This window comes from Myotis yumanensis, unplaced genomic scaffold (genome assembly GCF_028538775.1).
Source record: "Myotis yumanensis isolate MYYU_CA2020_CCGP unplaced genomic scaffold, mMyoYum1.0.hap1 SCAF_2, whole genome shotgun sequence".
NCBI lineage: Eukaryota > Metazoa > Chordata > Mammalia > Chiroptera > Vespertilionidae > Myotis > Myotis yumanensis.
In genome coordinates, this window is record NW_027223753.1 from 113,316,817 (window position 1) to 113,332,150 (window position 15,334).

The 15,334-nt window shown below is 35.2% G+C and overlaps 1 protein-coding gene across 2 annotated transcripts in view; it reads left to right on the forward strand.

The window, feature by feature from the left end:
* RNF13 (ring finger protein 13) overlaps positions 1 to 12,590 on the forward strand; it is a 171,237-nt gene extending 158,647 nt beyond the window's left edge. For both annotated transcript variants that reach the window (XM_070405956.1, XM_070405957.1), the window contains 2 exons: positions 10,855 to 10,935; positions 11,196 to 12,590. In XM_070405956.1, coding sequence (XP_070262057.1) covers positions 10,855 to 10,935; positions 11,196 to 11,557 — 443 coding nt within the window. In that variant the 3' untranslated portion in view covers positions 11,558 to 12,590. The remainder of the gene's footprint in view (positions 1 to 10,854; positions 10,936 to 11,195) is intronic.
* Positions 12,591 to 15,334: the final 2,744 nt, after the last annotated feature.

Sequence of the window (15,334 nt, forward strand, 5' to 3'; positions counted from 1 at the left end):
TGCTGTGTCAATCCAGAATCCTTAGAAAGTTTTATGTCCGATCACATCCACCTGCCTTGTCTAAGATCTTCATTTAGTATTTTAGCACCAACAAAATTATTCATTAATGTTAGTGATTTATACAGACTGCTTTAAAAATATATTTAAAAAATACTGTCTTAAGTAATAATACGTTAACTTACACAGTAAATTTCAGATTTAAACATCTGTTCATGCATTCAGTAAATAGATATTGGGAACTTATGGTGTTCTAGACATACTGTTCTACCTAAACATTGGGGATGAAATAGTGAATATATATCAAAGGAAACCTGTATCTTTATGCGAATTCCTATTACATAAAATGAGATAGGCCTCACATATGAAAAGTTATTATTAGTCTGCATCTTAAAGATATTTTTCTTTGAATAACTACATTATTTTTAGTCTCCAAGAAACATTCATACTTAGCGTTGCACTTAGTAGGAACGCAGATAATTGCTCATTGCTCTAAATTGTAGTTAAATCACAAACCATTTAAATTCAGTTAGTCCTAAAAATATTACTTAAACTTACCAATCAGCTGTCAGAGTTCAAACCTTTGCTAAAATATCTTCCTTTGTATCCATTGACAGTAGATAGTTTTTAATTTTCACAAATGATTCAACAGTATAAAACTTTATTCTCAGCATACGTATGATTATTCCATTGTAAGCCAAAATATGAGAAATTTAGAACCAATCATTAATGGATGGATTTCCTCTTAAAAGTGGCAGATTAAACACATTTTGATAGTTGTATTGTCTGAAAAAGTCATACTTTTTATCATAATTATAGAAAGGATAAAATCAAAATGGTTTGCACATGAACATAGAATTGGAGACCATTTTAATTTTTTTAAAGTTATTCCTTTGCCTAAATGTTACACTTTTTTTTTTCTTAGTCAAGGTGCTTGTGGCTACACAGTCTTACAGTATGAAATGCCTGTTAGGCTTAGCACTGTCTGAGGATAATGACAGTGTTGAAAACTGATGTTCTTTATGCCTTTTCAGTTTAAGGATTGAAGTAATCCAGTTTACCAAGAAGGAATCCCACCTACTTTTTCTTACTTGTGGGAAGTTATCTTACCAAGAATTCTGAGTTCAGGCAGCAACATACAATCACACGTTGTACATTGAATAGCTCTGGGAAGTTAGCATTTGTTCTTCTTCATCAGAGGTTTTGTATTTGTGATAATTATTTTTTGGCAGATAGCAATAAAGTGCCTTGAGGAAGTATTGCTTTTTCCCTAATTTGCATAAAGGTACTATTGAGCCAGGAGAAGTTTTGGTCTGAATATGGAATGATTAATGTAATGCTGTAGCCATCTTAAAAAACAATCATGTGTGCAATCACCACATCCAAAATGTAAATACTTTTACAGGACAAGTCATCCAGTTTCTTTCACAAGTATACAAAGGGGGCAAGACTTGTTAGATTAAGAGAGATTTACAAGTCATCACCCAAACATTACAAACATCTGATGCCGTGTTTGGATACTAGTTTGAATAAATCATCTGTAAAAAGACAGGTTTGAGACAATAGAGGAAAATTTATCTTTAAAAATACAGGTTTGAGACAATTGAGGAAATTTGACTATGCCTTGGTATTGGATGGTATTATGAAATTAGTGTTCTTTTGTTACATATGATAATAGTATTATGATTGTTTTTTAAAAGTATATATGTCTGTATATATATGTGTGTATATATATATATATACACACATATATATACACACACAGACATATATATGATTTTTTTATAGTCACCTTTGCTACATTGAGAGTTGTAATGACAGCCCAATGTAGTCATCTAGAAGAAATTCTGCTTTATGCCAAAGTAATGTAGGCCTAATGCCTCCTCCACTTTAAACCCCAAGTGTACCTGAGGCTGCTCAAAGTTTTTGTTTAAACACATTTACATGAAGGAAAAGAAAAATAATTACTACATTAGAACACACAAGTAGTAAGGATGCATATAAATCTGAGTTGTTGAAGTGGGCTGTGGAAAAGTGTAACACCAATATTCTAGTGGCCTGGAAAGGAATAATGAAAAAAACATGAAACCTTTAGGACTTAGTACAAAAAAACGCTTTTTAAGTACTTGAGGTCTGATAGTATTTACCACTTAAAAATTCCTTTAACTTTGATTTTTCAAGATAATGACAAATAATTTAATCTGTTTAGTTCTCTATTCAGTAAGTTCTTGGGTAGTCTATCTGCATAATGCATCCAAATTAAAACCAATAAAGACTAATATAAAATAGCTGTTTAGAATACAGGGAAAAGTTAGTTTTTTTAAGAAAAAAAAAATTACCCAAAATGGAATTCGGCCAATCCTAATGTCAATGTTTAGGCTTGGATTTTAAGTTTGTTATATAGATTTATTTATGGTCTCTAAGGCAATCATTTTTATTCTTATTCTCAATTAATGAATTACCACCACCACCCAAAAGTTGCCAACATAATGCTCTTTCCTTCAGTGGAGTCATTTGTTTCCCTACTTTGCATGCACTATCATTTCATCATCAGAATGTGTAAGAAATGTTTGACAGTTAAAGTTGTAGAATATAGCTGCTAATTTATAGCACCCTGATAGGTTTATAAAAATGTGAAACCATGGGAGATAGGAATAAAAAATCATCTTCATTCCCTTTCCTTGTGTGGACAATCTGAAGATCAAGAGTGTTCTGGCTTATGAATTGGAAACATTTTAATTTCTAATAAGTGGCACCTCTGTATATACATCCCTTGACGTGTAGATAGGGCTAACAATATCTGCTTCATAAGGTGGTGGGAGATGTAAATTAACATATGAAAAATGCTTGTAACAGTGTCTGACACACAGCAACAGCTCAGCAAATGGTAGCAATTATTATTACAAAAACAAAACCCCTTAAATATTATATTAGTGTCATCAAATTCAGTCATTAAACATTTATTTTATGATGAAAAAAGAGGATTGCCACAATCATGAAGCAGCTTAAAAATATGTAAACTTATATTACACTTGCAATCTCTTTCCAATAACAGTAAGTTGAAGCTAGTTATATTTTTGTTTTAGAATGTTTTGGTTATGATGAGGTAATATTAAAGTAAAAGGAAGGTATATTTGTTATGCTTGTTCTAGTATACTGTAATGGTTTTGACAAAGTATGCATAGGTTAATAGAAAGAAAAAAATCCCAATGTAATTGTTGCAATTTTCGTATAGTTGTATATTCAACTATTAGATACTTGAAAATATGAAGGGAATATAGAACACTTCTGTGGGTACTCATCACTCCAGTAAGTTATAGCACCAAACCTTGGTAGTCTTAATAAAAGAATTTTTTTTTTTTTGTAATCCTCACCCGAAGGTATGTTTTTATTGATTATAGAGAGATGAAGGGGGCAGGAGGGAAAGGGGGAGGAAGGGAGGGAGGGAGGGAGGGAGGAAGGAAAGGGGTAGAGACAGATATCAATTGGTTGCCTCCCATATGCACCCTGAGGACATGTGCCCTGACCTGCCATTGAACCTGCAACCTTTTGATGTACAGGACTATGTTCCAACCTACTGAGTCACCCAGCCAGGGCTTAAAAGAATTCTTATAGGCTTAGAATGTAATGGAAATGTTATTGTTAGGAGAATCTTTAACGTCTTGGAAATACAGGGTATCCCCAAAAAATGTATATACGCTTGAATAACTACTAGCTCAATTTTAAAAATGAAATGTATTTTAATAAACACTACTTTTATAATTATTTAAAGTGTTTGTATACATTTTGGGGGGACACTCTGTATTTGTCAATGAACCAAAAAAGAATTTGGCTTTGGAACTCTTCTATAGGCATAGCCTGTAATCAAACCAAAGAAATCACTATCTTGAGGTCCTACCATAGAGTAGTGTATCTACAAAGGTTAGTCAGCAATCTGACACATTTACCATACTTTGGGGACATGATTATCCTAAATATTCCTAATTATCTTACTGATCTTAATCTTTGCAGCTCTTCTGGAAATGTCTGCGCTGATTAATACTTCAATGACTTAAGTACTGACTGAGCCATGTCTAGCACATATAAAATATTAATAGTCTTTTGTTGTTTTGGTGCTTCTGAAGCTTCCTTATAAATTTATTAGTCATTGTTCTCCTCAAAATTGCTCTTCAATTGAAATTGTGATTTCCTGAGTTTCCTGTGTTATGCAGTTAATGCATTTCTCCAAGTCTGTAACCATAAGGAACTGGTTACCACACACCATGTTTCATAACAGATGAAAAATCCTTATGGGAGCTATATCCCTACCACATCAGCATGAGGAGACAGATCCCTAAGATAAAAATGATTTTTTAAAAAACGGGTTTCATATTTGTAATATTAAGGTAGTAGGGATTTTTCTTTTATAGTGTAAACATTTAAGGTTTCCCAAGATAGTATGCATAGGAGGAAGATTCTATTTCAGAGACTGAAAAAAGCAATATAGCATTTTATAGCAGATGACATAAAAACGAAGCAATATTTAAATTTTATAAATTTTTATTTCTTTATCTATTAAGGCATGCTTTACATATTAGTTTTTATAACTACATTAACTGCTCTTAATCTAGCCTTAAAAGTACTAGGTGCACCGCGGTTAATAATGGCGGATTTTGTAATCAAAGAAAACATGATAATTTCAAGAGAAACATCAAAAGTGCTTTATTCAAAGTAATGTCCATCGCTAGCTACACATTTCCCCATCTTTCAGGTAATTTGTGGACGCTGTCCCAAATAGAACTTTTCTTGTTTTGAGGCAAACCATTCAGAAACCCAATTTTCCACTTTGTACATTTTGAAGTGCTGCTCAGAAAGTGCGTGTGCCATCTATCAGAACAAGTGGCAGTCTGAAGGAGCAAGGTCTGGTGAATACAGCGGGTGGGTTAATACTTCCCAGGCAAGATCTTTTAATGTGTCTTTAACTGGTTTTGAAGTGTGTGATGGTGCGTTATCATGAAGCAAAATTACTTTGCTGTGTCTTCTGGCCCATTCTGGTCGTTTCACGACCAAAGCGTGGTTCAAATTGATTATTTGTTGTCGGTAGTGATCAGTATTAACGCTTTCACCTGGTTTTAGAAGCTCATAATACACCACACCTTCCTGATCCCACCAAACGCAGAGTATTGTCTTCTTTCGGAAGCTGATTTGGGCTTGCAGTCGATGTTGATGGTTGACTTGGATCAACCCATGATTTTGTGCGTTTGGGATTCTCAAAATAAATCCACTTTTCATTGCCAGTCACAATTCGATGCAAAAAAGACTTTCTTTTATGCTCGTTGAAGCAACATTTTACTGATGACTTTTCGGTTTTCCACTTGTCTTTTGTTCACTTGACGTGGCACCCATTTTCCTTCCTTTAAAGTCTTTCCCATTGCTTGTAAATGATCAGAAATTGTTTGCTAGGCAATGTTTAATCTTTCTGCAAGTTGGTTTTGAGTTTGACATGCATCTTCATCCAGAAATGCTTGTAATTGTTGGTCTTCAAACTTTTTCAGTTGACCTGGACGTTCTTTGTCTTTCACATCGAAATCATCACTTTTAAAGCATTTAAACCAGCGTTCACAATTATCTTGAGATGGAGCATGTTCACCATAAGCTTCCTGAAGTATACAATAACTTTTTCTTCAAAATAAAATAATGAATTAAAACTTCCCACAAATGCTTTTTTGGCACGAAATTCGACATTTTTAAGCGTAAAAGTATCTGGTATTAACACCTTCAGCAAATCTGACATGAAATTCTGAAGCTTGCTGTCAATACAACAAAGTAGCATACATATCAAATCGCCTATATATCAACATATGTGTAACTCCATCTATTGAAAAAAATCCACATTATTAACTGGTACACCTAGTAAATATTAGTTCCTTTGCTCAATCCTAATGCAAATTTGGATTTAAAAATATTTCATTATGTTGTCTTTTGCTCAGATTTCTTTGGAACTGGTATGGAGGAGAGAACAGCAAATAAAATTTGCTTATTTTTCTAGAAAGAGCTGCCATCATGGGATTTTTGTTTTACTGGCAAAGCTGGGAATAAGTGGCCAGGCACTTTCTCTGCAAGGACAGTAGTTTTTGCTTTGAAGCTCATGAATCCATTGCTACATCTTTCCTGGGCAGATTATTTAAAATGTATATATTTTAAGCCATTATTTCTCATGAAACCTGTTTAGCTCTGAACATTCACTGTCTTTTATTTTGAGGAAACCTATCCTGGTTGACTTATGGCCTGGACTAGTTTGTTATAAAATTGATTAAGCTCTGCATCAATTTGTTTGCACTGGCTAGACTGTTTTGAACTAGCTCATTTTTGAGTCATCTGTAGAAATGGTGATTCCTCTTTCTATACCTAATTTTATGTCCAAATATTTTTGTTATAACGTGGCTAAATGCAGGTCCCCACCTAATTCTCACAATAGACTGAAAGAAGCAGACCAGTGTGAGATGACATGGGAGGGGAAAGCAGGGTCAGGTCATTGACAGCTATAAGAAGTATATCCATAAAGAGCTCAGATTTTATTCTAAGTGAAATGGGAGATCATTCTGATGGGATTGACATATGTTTGCTGTTTTTTAAAAATCATGGAGAAAAACTGCATGGGGCAGGAATAGAAGGGGGATTAGAGAGGCTCTTATAGTAATCCAGGCAATTGGACCACAGTAATTGAGGAGACAGGGAGGAGGGATTCAGCAGTGTTTTATAGAGACAAGTTTGTAGGGCATGGTGACAGACTGAATGTAGGTCTAAGGGGAGAGGCATCAGGTTATTCCTGAGCCTGGGAATCAGTCATGCCACTGCAACGGCTGCTGTAAGTCTTTGTGTGATTCCTGTTCTGATGGGTCAGGCCTTTACTGTACCTATGACCCAAGGTTTCATGGAAAAACTAAGGAGAAATCGGCTGCAAGGAGGAAATCAAAGTTCTGTACACCTGCATATTATAACATTTCCAGACTGAAGAGACACATTTTTCTGAAACATTATTCAAATAACAATGCCAAAAACATTCCAGATAGAAATAACAAACATGAATCTCACTCCTCCCACAACTTCTGAACCATCCAGTCACTATTAATTGGTCAAGTCTTTGTTTGATAAAGCCGGGATGTGTTTCATATCAGCTTTCCCAACTTCAGCACTATTGACATTTTAGATGGGATAATGCTTTGTTGAAGGGGCTGTCCAGATCATTGTAGGATGTTTAGCAGCATCACTGACCTACTAGATGTCAGCAGTACCAGCTTCCACTTTTGAAAAGCAAAAGTCACCAAATGTCCCTGGGAGGGCAAAATCATTCCCAGTTGAGAACCACTGGTTCATACTAAGGAACAAAACTTTCAAGAATGGTGCTGATGGTAACAAAACTAACATTTATTAGCACTTGTTATAGCCCTTTAATTTTATGCTACCAGAACCAGTGAATTGGTTATTTTTTTTAAAGATCTGCTAAAGTTGTAAATCGTAAAAAAATAAATGCCTTCAATTTATCTTTACATTAAAAATAAATATAAATCCATTCAACAGTTGGGTGATGTTGGGCCGTGGCCTTGAATATGAATCTGCTGACTGGATTTCAAAGCTGTCATGGTACATGATGCATTTTCCACTATTTTCAGTTTCAGGTATTTTAAAATGGGAAAGATACTGGATTCTGCTTTCCTTCTTGCTTTTTATTAATATATGCTTGTCCAATTTTTTTTTAGATTTCTCACCTATACCTCATTTAATCAAATTTTGGCTGTATTAAAAGTATTCTTAATACAATTAACCTATTTTTCAAATAAAACCGGAAGTATTTATAATCACAGTTCAAGGGCTACTGAATATTTAATTAAATCACATAACTACCCTAAGTACCACAAACGGGTTCAGGGTTCAATGGCCGTTGCCGCTCATTCCTTGTAAGCATATAGTTCATCTGATGGGACAGAAGCATACAGTTCATCTGCTGGGGTTATTAGAGAGCAGCCTCCTAGCCACAGCCTTCAGTGTATCAGGTCATATGCCAGCATGTCCACTGGGCCAGTTTCATCAGGTAGAGATTGGTTAAGAGGCTGTATATGCACCAAACACTATGTAAAGTACTCTACTTGCATTATCACTTTTAATCCACAACAGTCCTAAAACATAGATATGTTAAAATGTTTTTCTTTGAGACTGCTGAACATATAGATGGTAAGCGTCTTGCACAATACATAGGTAATACATAACGTGATCAGGATGGGAACCCAGGCATTCTAACTTGTATTTCACCACTTCATCACCAGTCCAAGGTCATCGGAGTTAATTATCTCCAGAGCACTAGGCTTTACTTTGGTCCATGACCAAAAATGACACCTTTGAATCTTGACCCGTCATCTTTAAAATAGTGCTGTGGCTTGAAAGTAAGGGAGATCAATATAAACCCATCACTTGGAATAATTCCAAGGATTCAGTGTCTCTGAAGCCTCAATTCCATACATTTAAGACTAACCCAAATGTTGTATTCCTGTATTCCTTTCCTATTGCTGTGGTAACAAATTACCACAAACTTAGTGGCTTAAAACAGCACAGGTTTATTGTCGGTAGAAGTGCGACACAGATCTCACTGGGCTAAATTCAAGGTGTTAGCATGGCTGCTACATTTTTTTTTTCTGGGGCTCTATGGGAGAATCAATTTCCTTGCCTTTTCCAGCTTGTAGAGGCCATCATATTCTGTTTTGTGACCCCCCTCCCCTCCATCTTCAAAGCCAGCAACACTGCATCTTCCCAACCATTCATCCATAGTTACATTTCCCTGATTCTGACCTTTTCTGCTTCCCTCTTGCACTTTTAAGGACCCTGTAATTATACTGGGCCCACCTGGATAATGCAGGCTAACCTCCGTACCTTAATAATGCAAGGCTTAGACCTTTGGATCAGTCTGTTCCTGTTCAGTTGTATCAGCTGTCTGTTTTTAATGGACATTATCAAAAGTTATGTCTAAAAGCTTAATTTGTATGCGAAATCAGTCATGACTGGATTGTTTAATGTATTAAAAATGTAAATGGATCAACTGTATAATTAGATATAGAAACATTGGAGTCCTTTAATTTTTTAATAGTTTGAGATGGGTATAATCAGTTTCACCAAATGCCACACACAAGGTTCTAACACAGAAGAACCTTGTATTTGTTATCGGATGTATCTGATACTGAACAAAAATTAGTAATTTTCATTGAAATTGTCTATGAGTCCTCCTGAATGTGTCATTTTAAATGACTGAAGGATGTCAGTGGGATTGTGTGTCATGTTCATCCAGCCCTGCTGTCCAGACACAGGCTTTCTTTCTAACGTGTGTGAGGTGGGCACTGAATTTAACTGTTGTAAGTGTTCCCTGAATGTTTTGTAAGTTTTTACCTAACATATTCATTTAATAGAAAACACTGAGTTAAAAGCAGTCACAATGGTCACTGCCACTACACAAAAGCCACTATTGACTCAAGACTGTATGTGCCATATGATGTAAGACTGCCAGTTTCTTTTTTTTTTTTTAATATATTTTATTGATTTTTTACAGAGGAAGGGAGAGGGATAGTGAGTTAGAAACATCGATGAGAGAGAAACATCAATCAGCTGCCTCCTGCACACCCCCTCCTGGGGATGAGCCCGCAACCAAGGTACATGCCCTTGACCGGAATCGAACCTGGGACCTTTTAGTCCGCAGGCTGACGCCCTATCCACTGAGCCAAACCGGCTAGGGCACTGCCAGTTTCTTAAAAACTTACAACTATACTTAAATTCCAGAAAGAGCTATCCTATATAATAAAAGCCTAATATGCAAATCGACCGAACAGCGGAATGACTGGCAGAACGACCAGTCGCTATGATGCACACTGACCACCAGGGGGCAAACGCTCAATGCAGGAGCTCCCCGAAGCCTGCAGGCCCCAAGCCAGCCAAGGCGGGTGCCAGTGGGGGCCCCCCGGATCGTCCCACCAGTTGCCCAGCACAGGGAGGCGACTAGTAGTGGCATCGGGGGGCGGGGCTGGCAAGCAGGCAACACCAGGCTGGCCAAGGAGGGTGCCCCCCCCCCCCCATCACCCAGCCAGTCGCCCCACAGATGGGCCCTAATCACCAGCCAGGCCTTGGGACCCTACCCGTGCACAAATTTTGTGCACCGGGCCTTTAGTGAATTAATAAACGTTCATGATTTAAAGGTGGTAAGTTCAACAATAAGAAATTTAAAAGGGCTGTGATCGATAATGATAAACACCATTTAGTGAATGCCTTTGATTGCATTATCTCATTTCATTCTCACAATCCTACATAGTAGATGGAATCTTTGCTCAGATAAAAGAACTGGATGTCAAAGGCTAAGTAACTTACTAGGCAACACAGAACTGGCAAATGTTGGAACAGAGATTTGAAGCTCAATGTGTGTCTCATTTCAAATGTGTTTTTATTCACTACTATACATTTTTAATTATGTTCTAACATGTTTCCATTTTTACTTTAAAAAAAGGGCAAAATGTTGTCTGTGGCATAAAATATTTCAGAACTAGCAACTGCATAGTTATATAAAACACTAATGAAATTATTATTTTTATAAAACGTAAAAGAGGTAATCAAGGTAAACAAATAATATCTTTTAATTTCTTATTTTAGGTAAAATGTTATTTATTTACATTAAAACTTCAGTTTCCTGAAGTTGAAGCAGGTCCTTGACAGAAAACCAAAGGTATCACTTAAAGACAGATAAATCAAAAGGCATTTAAAATAACTGAGGAAAACCTAATTCGAAAAGTTAAGAATACTTCTCTACATCTTTTAATCAGTGTTATTTACTGTTTTCTGTCATAGGAGATGAATATGATGTATGTGCCATCTGTTTGGATGAATATGAAGATGGAGATAAGCTCAGAATCCTTCCCTGTTCTCATGGTATGAAAAATTACATATTGCTTTGAATTGACATAGTAAATTTATATTTAGGTTCAGTATTTAGAAGACAGAAAATAGTTATTAGCACACCATAAACCAGGCCCTGTACTAACTAGTAATATCGCATTATAAAAATTTACAAACTTTTGTCCCTACATGATGCACATATAGATCAGAGTAAGATTAATAAACATGGTAAAATATTAAAAATGTTCGCAACCACAGTGTACTTCCTAAAGATGTGTATTTTACTTCAACAGCTTATCATTGCAAGTGTGTAGACCCTTGGCTAACTAAAACCAAAAAAACCTGTCCAGTCTGCAAGCAAAAAGTCGTTTCTTCTGAAGGTGATTCAGACTCTGACACAGACAGCAGTCAAGAAGAAAACGAGGTGTCAGAACATACCCCTTTACTCAGACCTTTGGCTTCTGTCAGCACCCAGTCATTTGGGGCTCTCTCGGAATCCCGCTCACATCAAAACATGACAGAATCTTCAGACTATGAGGAAGATGACAATGAAGATACTGACAGTAGTGATGCAGAAAACGAAATTAATGAACATAGTGTTGTGGTCCAGCTGCAGTCTAATGAACAGGATTACAACATAGCAAATACTGTTTAACCCAATCAGAAGATAATTGGGTTATTTCCCTTTAAATGTTTATTTAGGTATATAATTTGATTTTTTGCTCCCTTCACAGATTTCTGTAGAAATAACTTATTTTTTAGATTTCTACAGTTTAATCTTACTGAAAGTTGTTGTTTTTTTTAAAATCTAGTATTTATCTGCAGGAGTGTACTTCATTTTACTAACAAGTAACAATAGACTGGTACTGTAACTCAAGCATCAAATCAACTCTTATTTTGGAATGAAATATAGCCAAAACATTAAAAAAAAAAAATTCAGTACAGCTTGCAATTAAGATCTAGATCACAGTATGAAAATTTTGTGCTTTGCACACAAGTCAGTGCTGTGGCCACCTAGTATTAGCTAAGCCAGCTCCCATCTCCATAAAGCTACCTAGAGTTGTTGAATTGGAATGTTTGTTCTGGTATTACCCCAAATTGCCATCATGAGGGAGAGGCAACGAGGCAATTTAGCATTTTTCCTCCCATTGGCACCAAAACTCAAAGCTGTCTTTTTCCTTTCTATTCCCAAGTAGTCTTATCCTGAAAGGAACAGTCTATACTGGTGCAGATTTCAAGTTTTAAGGTTCTTAAATACTATAGTGTTACGTATGAATTGGATTCATCAGCTAAAGTAATATGTCACTGGACTTAACTTACTGAATTTCATATCCTTAAGGGTTTTATGTTGTGATCGAAGCAAAAAGGAAATGCTGTACAAAAATACCAAACTTCAGCAACTGTTAACATGCAGATCATATACCTCTCAATAAAGAGCATCTATGCTGATTAGCCTTGCTAAACTATGTATAGAGGAAATTGTTCAAGTATTGGATTTGAAAATAATTGCTTATGTTTAACAGAATAATGAATGTAAACAATTTATGAAAAGCTAAATTATACTATACATCACTGTAACTATGTAGAAAATATAGACATATATAATCAAAATGCTACGAATTTTTATATAGCCTTGTATGAAGGGAGTTTGAATGTTAATAAACACGTTTTCCACTTTAAGAACTTTATTTGTTGTACTGAAATATTACCTACATTAGCCTTATTTTTATATACAGTGCTATAAAGGTATGGTAATTTAGGTCAGATAAACACACCTTAGAATTTTATACAAGGTAACTAACTAAAGCAGTTGGGTAATTCCCCAAAAAGTTTAAACGGCCGTCAAAATCATTCCAACAACTGGACATTTTGGTACCCTGTTGTAAGTATGGTATAACCTTACAGTACAGTGCTACACAGCTTCAAAAGGATAAATTATCTTGATACATCTGCATGGACATGGGAAAATGTTAGTGAACAAAAGCACATTACAAAAGAATAACTATACTATGTACATGAGCCTTTGTTGTAAAAAGAGAAAAATTATACATTTTTAAAGAAATGTAACACTATTGGGGGAATTTCATTTTCTGAATTGCTTTTTAGAAAAATTCTTATAATTAACAAAAAAATATTTCTGCTTATGAAAAGAAAAACTTGAATTGTCAAGCTGATGCCACCTCATTCCCCTCCCCCTCCTTTTAAATAATAAAACACAGGCATGAGAAATAGAACATTAGTTTACTAGGATAGCAGAGCTTTGGAATTTGGTCATTTGAATAATTTCATTTAACCTAAGGTTGGGTGTGAGGATAAAACATTGAATTCAATGTTTGGCACATAAACACACAATAAGTAATAGCTTTTATAGTTATTAAATAACAACATTTTTTTAAATGGGAAAAGTTAAGTTACTGTAATGTGTATTAGATACTGTATTCCCTCAGTTCTTAATCTACACTTCAGATCAAAGGACTTGGTTCCTTTAAATTTAAGTTAGGAGATTTTCTAAGGTAAAAATTACTTTTTTTAAATACTCCAAACTTACTTTAAGTTGTAAAATCTATGAAGTCTTAATTAAATTACTAGTTTTAATATTCAATTTAAATTTTTTATGTCTTCATAGTATACACAATTTTTTAAATAGGACACTAAATAAAAATCCAATTTGTTTAATACCTTAATTAAAAATTTTTCTGATTATAAAAGGACAGTCACCTGGAAACATACCCCAGAGATAAATTTATTTTGATATTCATAAATACATATGTAAAATAAATCTATATTATATACTGTACATATTTATACTGTATGTAACATCTGTTTATATCCAAATTATTACTTAACATTCATTGGTGAGCATTTTCTTGTGTCATTCTTCGATGACTGGTTTATCCTCTGGACAGTCATTTATATAGCCCATAACCCTGAAAGTTAAATTTTGTAGCTTTCCAAGTTTAGCACTATAAGTAATGCTATGTGATGAATATTCTGGCATATGAATTTGTATAGCTCCATTTCCTTAAGTTAAATTCCTAGAACTAAGTACAAAGCAAAGATACATGCACATGTTTTCAGAAGTGTTTTTCTAATGAAATTGTGTGTAGGGGGCCAATGTTTAGTTTCATTATTTACTTTTTTAATGATACAGATGCCCACTACTGTCTTCTACTCACCTATAAACACCCCCAACACACATCCCCTCACCTAACTTACAGGTTCATTCATTAAGGGTTTCACAATTCTGGTGCGGCTTTCTAATTACCCCAACAATTCTTGACAACTCAAGTGTGAATGTATATTACCATAAAATATCAAATCACTGCAACCCAACCACAAAATTTTCATTTGACCCACCTTTTGTTCCTAACAGAGATCTTAATGGGTCAGGAAGTTGAGGTTTTTGTTTTACAGTTTCTAAGGTATGCCCACTCAACTACCAAAATAGGCCCAAATCCCTATCTTCTAAACTTGTACATCCCTGAGTGTACAATCAAATTCAGAACTCTTGCTTGACAACACTTCAAAGAAAAAACTTAAGTTATGCACAGTATACTCAAGTAAGGCAGAGAGATTAATTCTCCTTCCCTAAACCACTGTTTTTCAAAGGGTAGCACACAGGCTACTTAGATTCAGACTGACCTGGCAATTGTTTCTAAATGATGATCTTGGGCTATGCATAATCTACATCTCCAGAGTAGAACTCTAAAGCCCAAAATCTGCATTATAAGCAGCTCCCAGTTCCACTCAGACTCACCAACTTTTGAGCATCCCTGCTTAGAGCTTGATAGTTCATGGTGATGATGTACCTAAATAGTATTAAACTAACATAGTTACTAAGCTGCAATAAATCTCAGGGACCTTCTGACCTCTGGGATTAAACTTGATTTATATAGCTATTGTGAACATGTCACTCCAAAGCCAGAAATGGCAAGAACATCCCTACCATCTTATATGCTGCCTAAGGAATGTCTTCTCTTATGTGAGAGTTCCAGTGGGCTCACTGCAGTCTGCCGACACAGCCTCCAAACCTAAAGAAGTCATACAACAGCTCAACACAGAAGAATCCACAATGCAGAAACCCTTGTTGGTACTGGGGCCTTACTGCTCACTAGATTTCCCATCTAGAGACCATCAACAAAAGAAAAGTATTAATTTCTAGTGGATACGTTAATTTTCTTCTCATAAGCCTGAAGATGAGCCTGAGATAACTAAAAACCATTTTAAAAGGTCAAAGACCATTAAAAATAAATTCCCAGCACTCATTTTATTTATAATAAATACTACAGGAAGTGGAATAGGCCATCAACCGAATCTTTCAAAACGATTATATGCTTACAGCATCTTTTGGCCTATCCTGTATATTAGCATTGTGTCAAAAATCAACTGTAACAGTAAGCCAACAATTTATATAAACAACATGAGTCTAGAG